A 21,623-nucleotide genomic window follows, 5' to 3' on the forward strand; every position below is an offset into this window, starting at 1 on the left:
TTAATTAAAACTGTAATTATTACAGTTATATAAAAAGAAATTGGTTCAAAAGATGTCTTTAAAAATCTTATGCTCAGAGAGATCAAAGAAGAAAATTTATTTTCTTTAGGAAAGGGGAGAGGAGAGTGCAAGTTGTAATTGTGTTGTATACTATAGTTATTGCTACTTACAGATCTGTTGGAAATAAATATAACAGTCTGCTCTTGCTTTAGGGCTTAATTGCCTTTTAAAATGCATATGCCAAATTCTCATAAGGTATAAACAGGAGTAACTCCAATAGACCTCAAGCAGTTGGAATGAAATCGGTTTGTATTTGATCTTGAACTGGCTTTGATAAAACAGATCATAGATTTTTGTCAGCTAAGGATATGGCCTAAACATGTACAATTGATCCCATAACTATTAAAGAAAACTGATCTTTCCTTTTGAGAATCTGTTCAGAGCCAGCACAGAGAACAAGCTGTTTTGCTCTCAGCCCTTCCAGAGGGCTCCAATGGGGCCCTTTTGATAGGCAGGCAGCCAGGTACCTGCCCTCAGACTGCGGCAAGGACAGCTACTGGGGGTACTCCAACATCAGCCAGGACATCCCACACTGATTCCCAGCAGCAGATCCCAAGGAGACAATCAGTAAGAGGCATAACTTCTTCCTTTGACGAGTGCTGTCACCACACTCTCGCTTCCTGAATAACATTAAAATTGTTAATATTCAGTGCTTAAATGTTACAGCAAGATGGAGCAACAAATAGTAGCTCCCATCCAGTACATTTCCTTGGCTGAGTCTTAGTGCCAGTATCACCAGAAAGGATAAGAACTAATGATGGTAATAATTAATAATAGAAACTGGCTGAAGTGTACTGTAGTGCAACACACCATGATCAAACTACCAATTAGGAATAATGTGTTAGTTGTTTTGTCATTCTGGTGTGACAGGTTGTCCTGGTTTGGGCCAGGATAAAGGCAATAAAGGTGATTTTCTGTCCTGTAATTTTGCTTTCAGCTAAGTCTCTTGCAAGTAGCTGTACTTGCTGAAATCGACAGCAAGTTTCTCAGTCAGTGTCTGCTTCTGGGACTGATAACACTCGATGTTTATAGTTACAGCCAGAGACTGGTGTGCAGAGCCAAGGACACTGCTCAGTTCTGAGGAACATTTTATCCTCCAGAAGGAGAAAAGGAGTAAAGAGGTCACACCTACAGCCTTCCTTTGGGGAGGAGCAAGCAAGATAAATGATCAAAATTGACCAAAAAAGTATTCCTCTGCCTGTGGTCCTGATCTGTGCCAGACTGAATCTGTGTGTTCCTGCCTCCAGCTCCTGACTGCTGCCGACTCCAGGAGTCCAGCCTGCACTTTCCCAGGGCTGCCCTGCAGCCTCAGTGGTGACGTGAGAGTTATTGGGGGAGAAGGGGGAGGAACGTGGTACCAATTTTCCAACCCTCTCTCCCTTATTCTCTCTCTTTTCTTTATCAGGGAGGAAAGGGGGATTAACAGAGAGCATCTGTTATTCGGTTTAATTGCCAGGACAGCATTAAACTGTGACACAGGCAAAGGGCACAAATTGTGTAGATCTGACTTTTGAGCTTAATACCATTCTCTGAGTAGTATAATGAAGCAAAATCAAAGAAATATTTAAGAAATTACTGCTACTCCTGTCTGGAAATTGAAAAGAACAACTTACAGAGAAGAAGCTGATTTTACTCAGCTTGTGAACCTATTAAACATAAAGGTAATATTGGTTGAATTAATTACCCATAATCAGACTCAAGGTGGGAAATGGCAATAAATGTGAGAACAAAAACACAGGGCTCACTGATATGTTATTAACCATGGAAGTGTCTGGCAATGGTCAGATACCAAAAGTGAAAACTAATTGCTTGACTCCCTCTCTGAAATACTTATATACCAATGCAAGGAGTATGGGGCATAAGCAGGAGGAGCTGGAGATCTGTGTTAGGTTGCATGGCTATGATATAACTGCAATCATTGAAACATGGTGGGACAGCTCCCATGACTGGAATGCTGTCACGGATGGCTATGTCCTATTTGTGAAGGACAGACTAACAAGACAAGGCAGTGGTGTTACTCTTTATATGCAAGAGCAACAGGAATGTATTGAGTTCCATCCAGGAGAGGAGGTAGAATTGGTTGAAAGCTTGCAGGTAAGAATTAAAGGACATGCAAATGGGGGTGAAACTGATGTGGGTGTCCATTGTAGACCCCCAACAGAGAAGATGTTGATGAGGCCTTCTACAGTCAACTGGAGTAGCCTCCTTAGTACTTATGGGTGACTTCAATCAGTCTGGTATTTGTTGGAAAGCTGATGCAGCTAGGCATATTCAGTCCAAAAGACTCTTGCAGTGCATTGATGATAACCTTCTGATGCAGGTAGAGGAGGAACCAACAAGGAGAGGAGCACTGCTGGACCTTGTATTAATGAATCAAGAAGGTCTGGTTAGAGACATTAACAGCCTCGGTGACAGTGATCACAATATGGTGGAGTTTACAAGGAAGAAGAAGGGCAATGAGGATGATTACAACCCTGGACTTCTGCAGGACTAATTTTGTACTCTTTAAAGATCTACTTGCAGGAAACCCATGGGTTAAGACTCCGGAAAGAAAGGGAGCCCAACAAGGAGAGCTTCTTCAAAGATATCACTAGTAAAAGGATGAACAGGGAAAATGTGGGCCCATTGCTGAATGAGGTGGGAGCCCTGATAACAGAGGATACAGAGAAGGCAGCATTGCTGAATACCTTCTTTGCTTCCGTCTTTACTCCTAAGACCAGGCCTTGTGAACTCCAGACCCTGGATATAAGATAGAAAGCCTGGAGGAGGGAAGAGTCTCCACTAGTCAATGTAGACTGGGATAGATAGAGATCAGTTACACAAACTGAATATACATAAGCCCATGGGCCCTGATGAGATGCACCCAGAAGTGTTGAGAGAGCTGGCTGATGTTATCATCCTACCACTCTCCATCACTTTCAGAAGATCATGGCAAACAGGAGAGATGCCTGAGGACTGGAGGAAAATAAGTGTCATGCCCATCTTCCGAAAGAGCAAGAAGGAAGATCCAGGAAACTACAGATCAGTCAGCATCACCCCCACCACTGGAAAAATAATGGAGTGGTTCATTCTGGATGTCATGTCTAAGCACATGGAAGAAAAGAAGGTTATTAGGAGTAGTCAGCATGGATTTAATGGGAAATCATGCCTGACTAATCTGATAGCTTTTTATGATGTTGTAGCAGAATGGGTGGATGCAGGGGGAGCAGTGGATGTAGTCTACCTTGACTTCAGCAAGGCTTTTGTCACTGTATCCTGTACCATCCTCAGGAAATGTGGGATAGAAGAATGGACAGTGAGATGGATTAAGAACTTGCTACAATAGAGCCCAAAGAGTGATCAGTGGTGAAGAGTCCATCCGGAAACCTGTAACTAGTGGAGTCCCCCAGGGATCAGTGCTGGATCCAGTCCTGTTGACCATCTTTATCAATGACTGATGATGGGACAGAGTGTCTTCTCAGCAAGTTTGCTGATGACACAAAAGTGGGAGGCCTGCCTGATTCTCCTGAAGCCTGTGTGACCATTCAGCAAGATTTGGACAGACTGGAGTGCTGGGCTAATGAGGTTCAACAATAACAAGTGCGGAGTCCTGCATCCGGGAAGGAATAATAAATTGCACCAGTAGAGATTACAAGGTGATTCCTGATCACCCCCCTTGATCTCCTAGAAAGCAGCCCCATGGAGAAGAACCTTGGAGTCCTGGTGGACAAGACATTAGCTGTGGGACAGCAAAGTGTCCTTGAGGCTAAGAAGGCCAAAGGTACCCTGGGATGCATTAAGAAGATCTAGGGAGATTCTCCTCCCCTTCTACTCTGCCCTAGTGAGACCTCAACTGGAGTATTGCATCCACTTCTGGGCTGCCCAGTTCAAGAGGGATTTACTTGTGAGAGTACAATGGAGAGCTATGAGGATGATTAAGGTACTGGAACACCTGCCTTATGAAGAAAGGCTGAGAGAGCTGGGGCTTTTTAGACTGGAGAGGAGAAGACTGAGATGGAATCTAATTACTGAGTATAAATATACGAGGGCTGGGCACAGCCCAGCACAGTCCTTGTGATAGGACAAGGGGCAATGGATTCAAGATAAAGCACATGAAGTTCCACCTCAACGTGAGGAAGAATTTCTTTACTGCAAGCATTAAAGAGCTGTGGAATAGGCTCCTCAGAGAGGATGTGGAGTCTCCTCTGGAGACTTTCAAGACCCATCTGGATGCATTTGAGTGACCTGCCCTAGTTTTGGTCATGCTCTGGCAAGGGGGTTGAACTCAATGATCTGCAGAGGTCCCTTCCAACCCCTGACATGCTGTAATTCTAATCAATTGGAACATTTAACAGTTTGTGCATCAGAAGTGTTCATTGCATGGAAATAAAGAAGTCTACAAAAAGGGTGAACTTTACTGACAAAAAAAGGAAATTATTTCTGCATACTTGCTACTGCAGTACACTCAGAATGTGTAAGACATTAAATTAAATATATTAAAATCCTGCCTCAGGACCTACAGACATATAACACGTTTACTAATGAACCCTTTCACTGTAGTTTAATTAAGTGTAATTTCATTATCTGCATTCATCACATAACACAGAAAGTTCTTCCTATTAATTTTTTTTTATATTCTACACTAGTTCTTAATGAATATTGCTGGATAATGAATTACAAGTACCAGAAAGAATTTACAAGCTACAAGCTGAAAATAAACTTCAGCACATGCTTGGTAAGAACAACGCAGAAGCACTAGCAAGTTTTCTTTGATATCAATCAAGAACATTTATTGTTTCTGCTTGCATGAATATTTTACTATTTTAATTTCTCTTTTATCTCCTTCCTTCCCTCATCTTCTCTTCTGTCCTTTATGCCAGGGAGGCACAGCATTTCCAGTGTCAAGGCTGGTCCATGAAATTTGTAGTAACATTTCCAAAATAACTGTTTGTCATCATAAGCTATTCAACAATCAATAGAAGCAGCTCTCCATTTGCTCTGTTGTTTGTCTTTTTTTTTGTTGTTCCTCATCTTGTCAGTCTTGATAAGGCAGCAAAAAGGGCAGTTTGTAGGGTGCCAGGCTGACACACCCACATGGGCAAGTTCTTTGTTGTTACTCTGGTGGAATCAAGGGCAACAAAGGCAATGACAGTTCCAGAACATCAGGCCCCTTGTTTTGTAAAGGTTTCAAGTTGTTATCTTGTACAGTAGGCATCTTCTGCATTTTGATTTGCTCTTTTCTTGTAAATCAGACTAGGGAGGTATGCAAAAACTAAGGGAGAAAACTACTGTAATTGCTTCCAACTAGGCAAGTGTCTTATCACTGCTTTTACCAACATAAGGTTAATTTCAAGATGACCAGTGCACTTCCTCTGTCACGGCTTTAGTGACCCCGTGGCTGTATTAGAGGGAAGCTTGGGAGCCACAGCCCTGAGTTATCAACACGGTCTATCTTACATCAGCAGAATTTACAATGTGCCATGGGTCACTTGTCTAGATGGTGACAGGTACCCCTCAGTGACAAACACTACCTATATATAGCACAGTGGTACAGTCTGAACAGATTGCCCCTATGTGCATGCACGTATGAAGTAAAGAAACCAAATTCACTGTTTTTGGGGAGAAATCAAAATTACAAGTTGCATTTTACATTGCCCATAGTTCTGAAATTACGTATGGAATCCTAAGTCATGCAGCAGTGAAAAGTTCTCAAAACTTTACCTGATGGATGTGGCACCAGCCAATTTCCACCAGGAACAGCTCCACTAAAACCTGCTGTGAAAGAACTGTAAAACTGGTATTTTTGTGACATCAGAAGGAAGTATGTGTGGACCATTCAAGACTTTTGTGTGCACGTCAATTGCAGGTATTTTTACATTTTGGCATTCAAGGATTTTTCATGGCTTCAAGTTGCATCAGGAGAGATTTAGGTTGGATATCAAGAGAAACTTCCTTATAGAAAGCGTTGTTAAGCACTGGAACAGGCTCCCCAGGGAGGTGGTTGAGTCTCCATCCCTGAATGTGTTTAAAAATTGTCTGGATGTGGCGCCTGGGGACATGGTTTAGTGGTGGGTCATTGGTAATAGTGTTAATAGTGTTAGAACGAGGTTGGACTCAGTGATCTTGAAGGTCTTTTCCAGCCTGAGCAATTCTATGATTCTATGATTTTAAATCTATGCAGCTTAATCTTTGGGAAAGATTCTAATATATAAACATCTTGTCCAAAGATTGTTGAAGCAAATTACAAGATTTGTCCACTTCCTTCAAAAAGCTCTGCACTATAGCGGCAGCACTTTCATGTTTCCTACTAGTTTATATGATAGCAAAAAGTACAGAATCAGTTTTCAGTGCCAGCCACAATGTGCCTGCACCAGTTAAAAAAAAGAAAAAACTGTGCAAGACCCTAGGAGCTTGTGCTCTCAGTTTTCAAAGACGTAAATAATCAGAGAACTCAGTCTCACTGCTCAAAGTCAATGGGGAAAAGAACACCCAATTCCCATAACCAGCTTTGAAAGAGCAGAGAGAGAAGTAAAGGGAAAACAATAAATAAGAACACATGGTAATGGATTTGGCCTGGTAATTTAGGACTTTTCATATATACAGTGGCTTCTTCACTTCTTCAGTGTAAAGATATATGCACAAATCATGGTAATATCCATATAATATGTCTGTTTTGTATTGTATCTGTAATTCTATGATTCAGGATTGTAGTAGAATGTTCTCTTAAAGGCACTTAAGCCTAAGTAACTGCTGTAATAATCCATGATCAATCTGAAAAACTTTTAACAATATATTTACTATCCTTCAAGGTTATTTTAAGAAAAATCATGGATGTCAGCTAATTGCCTAATGTCGGTTGCAATTAATTTAAGGTGGCTTTATTCATTGTTTGATTTTGTGTAATGGAAATAATTTGGAATTGTTTTCAGCTATACGTAAAATAATTGTCATAAATCAGTCCTTTGTTGCTGTTCTACTAAAATGCCCATTTTAAAGTGCTGAAAAACAGGAATATACCAAAAATTACCTGTACTTTTGCTTATCTGGTGAATGTTCCTGTGTTTAAAATTAAAATAAAAGCCTTACATATGCACGTGTAGGCGTGTGTGCACATATTTATGCATATGTATTATATATGTGTTGAGACATATCTAGATGGAGATATATGTTGTTAGGTCTGATTCAAATGGTTTTAAATTAATCCTTGCTTTCTGCCTCACTCTTCATAGAGGCATTGATGCATAAAATAAAATAGTTTCAGGCACTACTTTGAAGCCTTCTTAATCATGATATGGTATGTCTTCAGTCTGATGCAGAGTCTTGAACTCTTAAGTGTACCAAGCTAGATAATTCTTTACACCTTTTAAAAAACCTTTTTTCATGCATTACTGTATTTTATTGCTGTATTAATATGGGCATTTTACACATATTGTAGAATGACACATGTCTAGAAATACTTCATGAGACAGAGTCTTGGACTCAGTCATGCTGATAAATATATGCAGTTATTTTGAATTTATAATTACAAATTTGACTTAATGGTGTTGTACAAGTTCATGCAGAGGAACTTGCTGATAATCAAGCAGCTGAAGCATATTTCTTGGTGGGAATTCCATAGGACACACTTTTAAGAGAAAAAGCCCATCATTTTCACAAATAGAAGATCTTGCTCAAAACCAAGCTTCTTAGGAGCAGGAATAGTTCAGTCTTCAAACCACCACAATTTTTGGAAAAATTTTTAGAGGAACACACACCTCAAAAATACAGCAAATTTCAATATGTTGCACTTCAGTGGTCAAAATCTTTCACTACAGATAAACGCAAGGCATGACAATCAGGATTACAAGAATGCTGCTTGTGGAGGAGTCTGACCTTGGCTGGAAGTGTGGATCAGATTCAGCCTAGAAAGTCAGAACTGGTTGAACAAAGCTGGCTTATGCATTCCTGCTTTGGAGTAAAACCAAAACAAAATTGGTTTAAATGTCTGAAGAAAATCTCAGTTTTTTGGGGGTTATCAGTATTGCCAAACCACACATTTAGGACATCATGTCTATCCTAAAACTCAGTGGATCAATCATTAGCTTTTATCAAATTTTAGACCAGATCTCTAATAAAGGGCCCAGTAACACTTTTTGTCAGCACTAAAAGCCCCCCCAAAAATGCATTTTAAGCTCCTGCTTTTATTTTTCAAAGATCAGACAGACATTTCAGATGTATTTTAACTTGATGGAAATACTGCTTTGATATATATATCTTGTAACATCTTATTTTCACACTGTCTGCATCATGGGCCAAGTTCTATTTTACAATAGTCCCTTTTTAACCGAGCCACATAAACAAAACAGAATTCTCAGGTAAGCTGGGAATAAAAATTCTGTGGCAATGCCTGGATGGACAATATTATCATGTCTACCATCATGGCTCAGAAATGAACATATAGGATCATGGGCATTACAATGGCTGTTAACCCCTACTTCAAAATTGAATATTCTGTTTTTTCATCATCTCTACTTTTTTCTATGTAATACTAGACTGAATCGCATTATATGCTTCTGACCAACCAAGAATCTCTCAGCACAATGGGTTTGAATCTACAGTAAGAAGAGGTAATCAATTGCTGCATTTCTTCAAAGCTTTTAGTTTTTTGGGCTTATTTGAAAAGTGAATACAAGCTGTAAGGGTTTCACAAAACAGCAACACTGTTAATGAGAACTGGAAATGATTGGCTTGTGTGAAACTAGTGAGTAGCTGACTGCATATATGTAAAACAAAAAACACTGAAGAAATTTTTCTGGTACTACCAGCAACAAAGGACCTGAATTAGTTAATTTGGCACAGAGGGTTACAATGGTTTAATATATCCAGTGGAAAAAGTAGGCCCAACACAAGAACAAGGTAAGAACACTTTCAATGGTCTGGATTAGGAAGATGAAGTAGAAAGCTGAGCACCCTGGAATACAACAGTGAAGGTAACTTGCCTTAATTAATTAGGAATTCCTACCATGAAAAGCCCAGACTTTTGATTTTCTTTACTGACTGGAGAGAAATCATTGGGTTAGAATTTTTTAGTAGTGTTATCACAGTAGAAAAGAGACTGTGCAAGCTAATATGAATGTGATACAAAAATCCACAAGCAAGATCTTTGTGGCATGATTCACTTCGTATGCATTTGACACTGATAATACTTGAGTGATGTGTCTGCTTCTTATGTGCATATATGTATTTTGAGAGTTGCATCAACAGCAATACAGATAACCAAAGCCTAGAAGTAATTAAAGTAGGAGAGAGAATTAAAAGAAATAAAGAAATAATGCTTTTTAAAACCAAATGCTACTAGTAATAAAACTAAGACAGGAAAATGCATTTGCAGATAGAGTAGAATACTGCTCAAAGTTACCATGACAAAATGGATTTCATTTTTTTGTTTTTTTTGTTTTGATTTCACTGATGCGAGATGGAAAGAGTAGGTGACAAAATGCAAATGAATCTTAGGGAGGACACCAAAAGTTGTCAGTACAATACCCACCTAAATTGCAGAGGACTGTATGCATTCCTAGCTTAAAACAGGCTGTATCTTTGCATGAAGGGCAGCACCATGACTTTGCATATCTTACATGGGGTTTTTGGTGTATAAGAAGCCAAACGTGCTATAAAAAAAGGGAGGATTTCACTTTGAAAAGCTTATAAACCATATTTCATAAGAGGCTGGATACCTAGACAATTCTTTCAATCAGCACTTAGTGCCATAGTCTAGCAACTGCAACAGTGGTAAAAGGGTTGGACTCAATGATCTCTGAGGTCCCTTCCAACCCAGCCAATTCTATGATTCTATGATTCTATGATCTTTTAGAGGTATTCATGCAAATGCACAAGATCTATGGTGCATCAGTTACAGAGTCTCCATCACTCCTCAGGAACCTAAATTTTCTTTTAATCCTGGCCCATTATAACCAGGGTCACTGCCAAATCCAGGTCTCAAGAATGCACCAGCATTCTTCTTTTGATGTTGTGCTTGATTAGCTAGTTTTTGCAGTGTACTTTTTCTCCTCGGTGAATGTACTAGCAACCTGTAGGATTCCGAATTTTACCCTCAGCCTTCAGGGATGCTAAATTTAAGAGTAAGGAAACAATAATTAAAAGCGATTAGGACAAGAAGCCTCGATACTATGAAATATGGACTCAATTGTCCTTCAGACAGGCAGAACAAGGCAGCAGTATTTGGTTTTGATTATAGCTTTACTTGCAATTATAACAAGCATGAGCCAGTATTCAAACTTTTAATATCCTGCTGCTTAACTATTTCCAAAAAGCAATCCAGCTCTTTTAAACAGTCCTTGTTTAAAAAATTTAATTTGTTTGGCTCTGTCTCTGCTTAGAGAAGCTGTAGCCTCATGGTAACTCTTCTGTAAGTTAATTTCCAGAATCACAAGCAATTGTATTTTTTTCAACTAAGTGTTTCCGCATGTGCCAGAAGTGTCAGGCTGGCAGCTTTCCTGCACTGTTTTATCTGGTTCCCACAGTAAGTATGAGAGACAAACACAGGAATGTGCCTAGTGCTGACTATGGCCATCAAGCATACAATGATACTTACAGCTCTTCCAGGAAGCGGAGATTGTGCACAGGGTTTGAGGGCAGCTTAGTAATGTTGTTCATACTGAGATCACTGTAGGGGAAAACAGACAGAGGCTTAATATGGCACGCCACAACTGTGGTATCCAGCTGTTCATTCTGCACATTTTTAAGTACTACACTAACAAAAGTTAGTTCCTCTGCCAGAAGTGATGAATCATTATCTAGTTAGCACATTAAATATTCTTCAGTATGAACACAGCTTTGTCAGACCAAATACAGGCTGTAGCATGTTATTTCTTTCCAAAGATTTTGGAATGTTTTATCATGCTCTATAAATCAGCTGGAACACTAGGCAATCCTTTTAGTCTACATAATTTTAATAAACCACTGTACTGTATTAAAATTTCCTTGGAGGAATAAGGGAAAATGCCAGGCACATCATGTGTCCCCCAAACCCGATTTACTATAATCAAAGGAGTGACATATTTTCAAATAATAAACATCCTCTTTTTAGAGTGCTCTTTTTTTGCAGGTTCTCAAATTGCATTAAATAAGTGAAATGAACCATAAAACAAGGCTGTAATGTGATCCTGCTCTGTAGCACACTTCCTGGTGGGGTTTCATGGTAGTTCCTGGCACAGGAAACAACCAGCCATATCAGCTCTGTCAGAGCTCATTCAAGCTATGTTTTCAACTCAGTTTCATACACCTTTTTATTCTTAACATGCTTTTTAATTGTTTTCAGTTGTCTTCCACATGCCCCACAGTATCATTATAATTGCTTTACATTAAGTACAAAAACTGTAAACAGATTGCATAATAAAATTCTGAGTGGCAGACACGACAAACAACTCTATCAAAATTCATGTAGACTGTTAAAATTAAAATATCAAAGAACTCCACATTTTATGGAAACATTATGTGATAATTTAGAATTCCCCGCTAATTGAACATATATATAGTTTCCAGCTACTTTGGTTAGTATTTAGATAATTTTATTTCTTCCAGCTGTTGAGAGCTCACAAGGTAAGTAAGTTATCTGTACTTTGGCGAGTAGACATCTTATTCCTATTCCATCTCGTTCTTATTACTCACAGTCTGTTTCACATTACAGAATACATGTTTAAGACAGCATAGTTAATTCTGATGTTTGATCTTTTGCTGAATTTTAAAATGTATAATTTAAAAACATGCTTCCCATAGAGATTTTGAAATAAAAGAAATGTGTTAATAACACTTTACAACAATGAGCAAATCACTGTTAGGCAAGGTCTCTGCATTCACAAAACCAAGGTATAGTTTGAGAACTGTATACTTATTCAATTCATTCTTTACTGTAATACTTAATACTGTATTCACCTAATTCTTTTATACCATTTAGTAGGTTCTTACCCTTTTATTTCATAAAGGCTCAAAGGATTTATTCTGAAAAAGGAACAAAAACATGGATATATTTGGCAACAGAAAAACTCATCCAGGTAGTGAATCATGTGCTACTGAATATTAAGATAAACCCAGTATTTTAACAATATCATTCCGATAATGGATTTTCAAAATGTCTTCCTGTGTTTTTGTAGACATACTAAATCACATTTGAGACTTAAAAAGCCAGTCCTGGAGGAAGATGGGAGTGATTCACTTCTAGAGATACATATGTTTGGGGAATTCTACAAAATCAGCATTAAACAGCACTCTGGCTGATCAGGGAAACCTGAAGCCTGGCTTTTCTATATTAATTTATATTGGTAGCTGGCAGTACTCATCTGCTTATATCACCCACAGGAACCCATGACACCAGTCACAAGCAATCTACAGACCAGACCTGAATATGTTAAAAAGATCAGATTAAGAGAAGTAGGCTTTCATTATGTGTTTTGATGCACAACTAGAATATCTACAATACATGCACTTTTCTTTAGAATGTTCTTATACCCCAGACGTGGATTTACCAACACTGAACTCCAGTGTCCTAATCTTCTCTTTGGACTTCACTCATGTGGTAAAGTACATGCTCCTCACCATATGATGGAGAAGAGCCCCTTCATTTTCCCAGTCTACACTGCAGCAATTGCTAGTTCTTTTTAAAGCTATCAGTAAAATAACCTAATTCTGTTACATCACATCCTTTTTTCCCATTCTACTACTAAATATTACTTATGAATATTTCATAGAATCACAGCATCATTTGCATTGGAAAAGACTCTTAAGATCATTGAATCCAACTGATAATCTAACACTGCCCACTCCACCACTAAACCACATCCTTAAATGCCATGCCTACAGGGAGGGAGAAAGGTATCAGAAACTCTTTTCAAATCTGATCACTGATCAATCATATCTTTCCAGACTAGCTTTCAACATACTGGTAACTAATGCAGAGGCCATTCCAGTCTATGTTGGCGATGTTTTATTGTTATAACTATAAGGGTTTTAGAATATAAGGAAAAATATTGTAGGGAGAGGTAATACCTTTGATTGGGCTAACTGATACAGCTGGTAAAACTCAAAAACTTCCAGGCACAAAAAGAAAAACCATCTACATCTTCCAACTGTCCCAGCTGGCTTAATAGGCAAGATTATTTCTCCCTAAAATCCTCACATCACACTGCCAAAGCAGTAGTTCATCTGTGCTAACAGTTTTAGATTCAGAATACTTCTTTAGGTCAGAATCACCATGGATACATTTCAGAAAATTTTTGATCACTGAAAGAGGTCCCATCCCAGAGATACTTCTGGGGCCATGTTTGGATAAATATGACAAAGAAAAAAGGGTTAATGCAATGCAACCAGTTACTGTGTCTCCTGTGAGCAATATTGCAAAGTTTGAGCTGCTGAGAAAAAATTCCTCAGAGTGCTCCAGAGAAGAGTAAAAGAGGTTCTCATCAAGCTTGCCAGCCTTTGGACCACATTGTTAAGAAACTAGGACGAGACTTATGGCCACTAGCTAGCTCAAGCACAGCCAGGAAGAGCTAGCTGGTGAATTATAGGCTTACATATTATTACTATGAAAACCAGTAACAGTTGTAATGGCTATACCTTATGTCCTGCAGCTGCAACACTTTCTTTCCAAACAGTGCATCAAATGGGTTTTCTGATTTCTCCTTCCAGTGCTAGTCTGTCAAAATTAGCAATTTGCTCTTTCTCAAAAAGAGAAGGGGATGAAAGATGGCTTGCACACCAGAATTTGCTAAAAAATATTGAAGTTAAGGTACTAGATCTTTAACAATCCTGGTTCTGATTTTGTACCAGAACTATTCCCTATCTTCCATTCTGTGCCTGTGCACATATACTCAGAACCAAAACAGCTGAGATTGCAAACATTTCTTGTCAAACTTGGTAGACTCTTACAAGCTTCAATGATGAAAAACAATTATCAGAATACTGAAAACCTTTAAATAAATGTAACAACAGAACTACTCCTGTATCCTACCACCAAAGCACATGCAAAAGCCACTGATGTCAGTAGGAGCTGCATTTGAAGAATATACTACGAGTTTTAAAATACTCCTAATGTAAAGAGCAATAGTACTAGATCTACCTTTATAAAAACTACCTGCATTCTGAGCTGATGGAATGTACTGGAAAGGTGATTGGTTATTTTGAATAGTCAGATGAACACAGCCTGTTCTCCCAACAGCATTCCTGCAGCCTGTGGCCAAGTGCTGACTATAAAAGCAATGTACCAGCAAGCAAAACTGTTAGATTTTGAAATGATAAGTTTTGCTTCAATGACTGCATTGGCAAAATGGCTCACTACAGTGATACCTTAATTACACTCTGTGCCAATCAGTCAACACGCTGTGCCTCTGTGACTTGCAAAAGGAATCTTATCTGTGATCTTTGAAGAACGCAAATTATTGCAAGCTGCATAATGCATATATCTGTTTTTTCTTGGGGATGACATGGGCAAATTCTGAACATTTGCAACACAGAGCCTAGGAAGCCAAATACAATAGGTCTTCCTCCTCTCCCGGTTTTGTTGTCCATACATATACATGCTGAAAAAATACCCAGTTACCATCTTAGAAGTGAGTAGTTCGCAACGAGTTTGTGAAAGCCAGTAAAATAAATGAACTAGTTCGTCATGTATAATAGATGAGTCTTGAGGCCAAGTTACTAACCTGTTATTAGTTGTTATTACAAGAGATGTTTCAATGAGACTTCATCTTGGAAGATCAGTTTGTCACATTACACTGAAGTCTTTTTGAGAACAAAAATCTGTCTTGGGAGGTATGTGAGGCTTCTATTGACTTTTAACAACCTGTTAATCTGCTATGAGGCTAAAGTCCTATTACAATGAATGGTACCAACTTGTCTGCCCATTGCAGAGCTAATACAGGAATACAGTATTAAAGTATGAGTTTTGTAGATTATCTTTTTCTAACAGTTGCAACTTCTTTAATTTTTAGAAAATGATCAAGACTTATTACCCAGATTATTAGTGGGTTTTTTTTGTTTTGTTTTGTTTTCCCTCCAGACCTGCTTTAGCCCAACAAGATGCATTAATTATTATTTTTATGGAAGTCTTTTAAAGATAATGGACTCAAATAAAAATTCTGTCAATAGGCTGAAAACACTGAGTTATCACCAGCTGAGAACAGCTCCTGAACTAAGACCATTTCCTTAATCCATTTACAGCAAAATTTTACACTATCATATATAGTAATAAGAAGTATTTGCTAGTGTAAATGCTCCACTATGGATATTAAAAATACGTTCATCTGCTATGGCTACTTAAAGCAGATAAATCTATTTACCAACATTGGAGTAGTATTACTTCCTATTTCTTATAATAAATTCATATAGCATGTTTTCATTCCAGGGTCTCAACAAATAAATAGAATAAAAATTACCATTGTTTTATGGAAGGGAAATCAAGACACCTAATGATGAAGTGACATGCTCACAGTCAAACTGCTGGTGAAATGCCATGGAGGAACCAAAGACTGATGAATGGCTTTCTTGTCCAGTGCCCTTTTCAGACCACACTGTCCACCTCATGGCATTTATACTGGTTTTCCCAATGGTGATGCATAAGCTGTCAACAGCCTTAGAAAACAATGACCATATTTTCATTCTGGATGGTCCTGGATCATATTATCCTACAAAGTCAACGTGAAAATGGGTAGTCATGTATTTGCATGTTTAATACACCCATGTTGAACAGCACAGAGTAGAATATGAGCACACATAAATAAGCATTGTAAATGCTTCCTGACAATGAAATCTCAAAACTAGATTTCTTCTCAAAACTAGATCCAAACTTCATCTGTGATTCTTTGAAGGACTCTGTAGTAAACTACGATTAAGATGTGAATTTCCACTAAATTATCCACATTTGAAGCAGCACATCTTTGAAACTGGAAAAATTTTCTGGAGAAAAATTGGCAGATTTGCAAGAAGAAGCAGTAAAGAGATAGTTAAAAAAGACACCACAAATAGCAGTCAAACTATCGAGGTATTCATGGCATATTACAAGTGGCAATAGCATGGACATTTCTGCCCTTATGCATGTTGAAAATCAAAAATGCTACAAGTAAGTATTTCAAAATGCACTATCCCACATATTATTTGTAATAACAAATTATAAAAAACCTGACCCCATTCTATACTTCTAAAAATTAACACAGAAATGAAACAAGACTGAAAGGATTCCTTGTTACTGACTTTTTACAGAAATTTCTGTTACTTGACATGAAAGTTAATCTAGAGACCTAAAACCTTTCTATTAAAACATGTCCTGCAAAGAGCAAATGATGTTGTGTGGTCGCATGAGAATAAACCCCGAGAGTATGTGTACCTGTGCACCTCCTGAAGAACTTGATGCCAGAAAAAGGACAGTAATCCCACTGTTCCCCATGTGTGCTGTGCTTATCTTCTTTGACACAACAGTGATGTGTGCTACAGCATTGCACTATACTTACAAAAGGTGTAACCACTGCAATTGTGGTTGTTCTTCACTGGGTGAATAATAAACATCAAATCCCAGCAAATCAGGCTGATAGGCCAAATTTGGATTCAACACAAGCTAACAAAATGCTTTATTTAAAATAGTTCATTCTCATCACCTGTCAGTCGGTTCCTCTGATATCACAGACAGCAAAAATGCCTTACTCTGCAGAAGCTATGTAACACAGTCATTTTAAACAGCATGCATTATTTCTGAACATAGTAGGCAATTTTGTCCTATAAACTGTCATCAAAGACTTACTTACATCTAGACTGTAGAACATTTGTAAAGAAAACAGTAAATGCATGATTAATCTTTTCAGGAAAGCATTTTGCCATTCAGTTTATCCAAGACTCCAGCAGAGGGAGCAGGGCAGAACACACAATTAGGGTGAAAAAGAAAGTGAAGATCAAAAGATCAGATCAAACACACACACTGCTCAATTAATCTGACAGGTACCTGACATTTTATTTTTGGTTCAAAGATGATGGCTCTCTGTCTTTTTTGTATATCAAATACAGGATTCTCTCCAAAATTAAATCATCCATTTACTTTCAAAGCTGATTCATGCTGTTCATTTGGTGCTGAAGACTCAGTTCTCTAAGTAATAATTACCAAGGTAAGTAACAAAAACATTCCAACATGTCAATCATTTACTGTACCTAACCCACATATTTTAAAGCTTAAATAACTAAAGGACTACTTTATAATACAGAAGTCAGCAGAAGTGATTAAAAGAGTATCGAATGGAATTCTTCTTCTTCCCATGCTCACAAAATGAAATGATATTACTTTACTTTCTGAGTTGTTACTTGTTTCTGCTGCACAAATTCAAATAGATTATACATGTACTGTGTACAGGATTAATCTTGTTAAAATACTGAAACAATGCAAAACAGGAAAACACATTAGTTTTTAGGCTAGTTTATGAAAACAACTGCTGGAATGTTTATTCTGGTTTTCATCACTACCTTTTTATTGTTTATCTTATTTTTGATGAAGATCAGTAAAGTTAAATTGAGAAAAGATATTTATTAGAAGTGACCAAGTCTGGGAAAAAAGTCCTTGGCATATCTTAGTTTCAGAATATTTTCTGCAACTGTAGAATTTGTTTATTTTTGCAATTATTTGTTGCACAAATGACAAAAATATAGGAAAACATTTTTGTTTTCTGAATGAATGGATATATTCATCCAGTTTAGAAACTATGGGTACAATTTCTTTCTAATTCCAGGTTTCATCCCTCTGAATTCAGTGAAGCTGTTCCTAAATTATGGTAACATATAGAAGAGAGCATCTGCAAAAAAGGACAGCACAGTTTGCTTATTAGTGTATTACACCCTGACTACAGCAAAAACCAATTAAAAATATATCTGAGTGCAGACAAAGATTCAAAATACAACCCTAAAGTCATAAAGTACAACCTTCCTAATCAAGTATTATGGGTCACACAGCCAATTGGGTTGAATACGCAACTGCAAGTTATGCATAGCATAGACTGTATGTTACACAAACCAATTTTAAAACTCAACCTCACCAAAACATCCAACATTACTTCAGTAAGGCAGCTGCGGGTGGAAATGAATCAGGATTAGCCTGGTACCATTTGTAACAAGATACATTCTAAGCTACTTATTTTGGTGGTCTTAATTTGCATGGATTTGAAGAACTAAAAAGCAAAGAGTTTTTAGAGCATCTGCTAAAACACATTCTAATACTGATGGTATAAGTCTGAGTATCTGGAAAATCTACATTTAGAGCAGGAAATATATATCCCACACAGCATAGTGCAATGGTCCCCAGGGTTCAGATGTGTGAGGTGGGTCCAGATCTGGAAGCTGCACTGCCATGCTAGATGCCCTCAGACAGGCGAATTGTCCCAGCTCCAGCGGAATGCTGTACTGATTTAATAATGCAGGGTCCCTCCACAATGCTGCTTTTGTGTGATGTAATGTAGTAATATATATACACAACCTGGGGATTCCCAAGCTGGCTCACTGGTTCACATACTTTAGATTGTGTGAAATTCTGGCTTGGCAAAGGAACTGGCAAAAATGTCATCCAACAAAGGCAAGAGTCCGCTTCTTTGATCCCAGAGATCTTCATCTCTGAGTTCTCAGTGAAATTCTACTTAGCTTCTTCACTACTTTTTTCTAGAGGTTCCCATTTTCCTATGCATTGGTGGTGAATTGTTTGACTTGTTTTAACACAGCACTGTCACTCCAGCTTTTATGATACTTCAGTTGTACCTTGTGTTCCCGAAGAGTAATTCAAGAGTTTTAGCAGAGAAAAGGATGCTACACTGTATCACACGTGTCATATTACTAGCACACTAAATTTCATCCAATGTTGCTACCAAAATATTTACTTCTGATCTCCCCTGCCCTCCTTTTTGGACTGAGCTGGCAACTGATCTGGATTAAAATCAGTCCAGCAGGATTTAATCTAAATTGGTTCCCTGAGCTGGTTAATTGCGCACCTGGGTTTTTTTTCAGTTGGCAGTGTTGGCTTAGAGTGATGCAGGGTGATCCTATACCTAGGATACAAATATTATAAACCTTCAGATATACAAAGTTGTGGATATTTATTTCTTTTAATACAAACATCTTCCCTTTATGTCTGACAGAGCTTGTTCTCTGAAATACAGAGGGGCTTCAGATCCACCAGCTCCTGGATGGCTTACAGGATGTTCCAATACCTCCTATAGAGCTCAGGACCTGTCAGATTTTTCACTGAGAGACCGAACACTCAAACTTCTGCAATAGTAAGTGCTAGGAAATATGTACAGATTGATTCTTACAAAGAGAATGCACTTAAAAATACTGCATTTCTCCCTCAGGTAATTATTATTAATTTTTGGGCCTGAGTGTTCAAAATTCATTTTCATCATGAGATACTGTTCCATGGGCTGGTATAAAATAGTCTGAATATACAATAATAAACATTGCATTTTTGATCTTATACTGACATCACACATAACTGGCTATGCACATTTTGTTTGCTTGTAACTGAACAGCCGCCCTTCAGATAGGCAAAGTACTGAAATACTTGAGATGTATTTCAGTTTAAACTGAACAGTTCAGATTAAGGAGCAGGGTTAAGGTGTGCTAACTTACCCTACCAATGAGAACTCTCTGGTAGAGATCTCATGTTGGATAAGACTGGCATTTATTTTTCATGTTGTTGTACCAGCAAAATCTTCAGGGAAAAGGGCTGTGCTTCATTTAGTATAAATACTGTCCTGTCCTTGGATAAATCATTTCCACATCCAGCAACTTAAATCACTGGAATCAAAGTTGTATAATTAAAAAGTGGAGGCAAAATACTTCAGGACCATTTCTACTGAGATCAGCTGGGCTGCTCAGAGGATAAGCTAATATTTAGTATGAGTAAAGGCAGCAGACTCTGATCCAGATTAAATGATCCCTGTTTCCTTCCTTTTATTCACAGTGTTTACATAGTCCACTGTTTAACAACCTCACTTTGAGGCCAGTGACCCACCACTTCTTGTGATTGTTAAAATGATCAACAGAAAATCTCTTCAGGGCAAACAATTAACTGTTCAGTGCTGTTCAGTCAAATTCACTGCTGTGTCTCAATTTCAGGTTTCAAATATCAGATTTAGGTCTCCCTGTAGACAAGATTGAATAATAGTACAAAACATCAATAGTAAAAGCAAACCTTTAACAAATGTAAAGAATTACTGCCATCTCTATTGCACCTGTGTGCAAATGTAAAATAAGTGAGTCCCTTACACTGCCTGCACCTGTGTGCTCTGATTTTTTTGCAGATGAAATGAACTTTCCAAAATCTCTTTTCTTTATCTATAAAAATGATGGAAACAATCAGTCGCCCTATTATTCACGTCTTAAAACTTGTTACACAGCAAGTCAGTGTCAGCACTAGAACAGTGCCTGGGGGTAAACACCTGGCTCCACGGGTGATGGTAGGAAAACTCCCATTGACTCCCATGGGAGGAGGATGTCATCCCAGGCCTCTTAAGTGCCTCCTGCCAATAGGCAGTATTTCACAGATGTGGAATCATGCAGCAGGCCACTGCTTTGCCTGGAGTAGTGAATACAGTACCACTGGGTTTGTGGGGAAGGCTTCTACAAATGTTTTCCAGCCTTTTGATAATTTCTAAAATTTGCTGAGTTGAAGCTGGGATGCTGTTGGTTTGACTCACTAAGGAAAAGCGTGACATTTTTTCTGCTGATGAAATCATCCTTATACCTTTTTTTCAAGCGAGGAGGTTCAAAAATCTCAAAAAATGGTTTATTTCAGTTTCTTTTACGTCCATATTGTTCACTGTTAAAGCCTTCCTTTCTTTTCTGTTTGATTGTCATGCCTGCTCCAATTCTTTGGGTATTTAACTTTTCTTTCCTGGCATTCTTCTTCCCAAGAGATGTGCTGATTCTGCTCGTATTTCCTTCTCACCCTTCCCACCCTCTCTTTTCCATAGCATTTACTCAGTTCTTTCTCATTAAGTTCAGCTTTCCAGCCAGCTCCATCAGGAAATCAGAGTGGTTACACAAAATAGTCTTCATTGTGATGGTTCTTTCTGGGCAAATACGAATCAATATTTTGGGACTAGAAGGCTTACACACTCTGGGAGATGGGTCATAGGGTTTATTTGCCTTGTGATGAATAAGCAGCACAATGAACACAGCAACAGCTGCCTCCTACCTGACATGACCACTGGTTTCACCTTGTACAAGAGTGCACAAGGCACTACTTGCCACATACTGATACCGCTATATTCCTTCCCCAGATGGTCACAAAGGGAATGCCACCTTGAAAATGGTACAGGTAGAAATATAATACAGGAAATAAAGTCAAGGCACTCAGTAAGCAGAAGCAGGTCTACTGCTGAGAGTTGTTAGCCTATTCTACACCTCTGCAGAATCTAGTCAGCCTTGCCTTCCCTTCACGAGGATTATGGAGTTGGTGGGATGCAAACCAGTGTTCTTTCTTCACACCACACACCAGGTACAAACTCCCCCAGCCCACAGGCTTGCTTTGTTCTCCTGCCCCATGTGGGGTGTGGTGTGAAGATGAGAGG

At 38.4% G+C, this 21,623-nt stretch overlaps 1 protein-coding gene across 2 annotated transcripts in view; it reads right to left on the reverse strand.

The window, feature by feature from the left end:
• Window positions 1-21,623, reverse strand: part of LGR5 (leucine rich repeat containing G protein-coupled receptor 5) — a 91,548-nt gene that overhangs the window by 45,353 nt on the left and 24,572 nt on the right. Inside the window, exon 2 of one of the 2 annotated variants that reach the window (XM_030451210.1) lies at window positions 10,631-10,702. In XM_030451210.1, the coding sequence (XP_030307070.1) occupies window positions 10,631-10,702 (72 nt within the window). Of the gene's footprint in view, window positions 1-10,630; window positions 10,703-21,623 lie in introns of those variants that run through there. The other variant, XM_030451219.1, reaches the window with a different exon arrangement.

This window comes from Calypte anna, chromosome 1 (assembly GCF_003957555.1).
Source record: "Calypte anna isolate BGI_N300 chromosome 1, bCalAnn1_v1.p, whole genome shotgun sequence".
NCBI classification, from domain to species: Eukaryota; Metazoa; Chordata; class Aves; order Apodiformes; family Trochilidae; genus Calypte; species Calypte anna.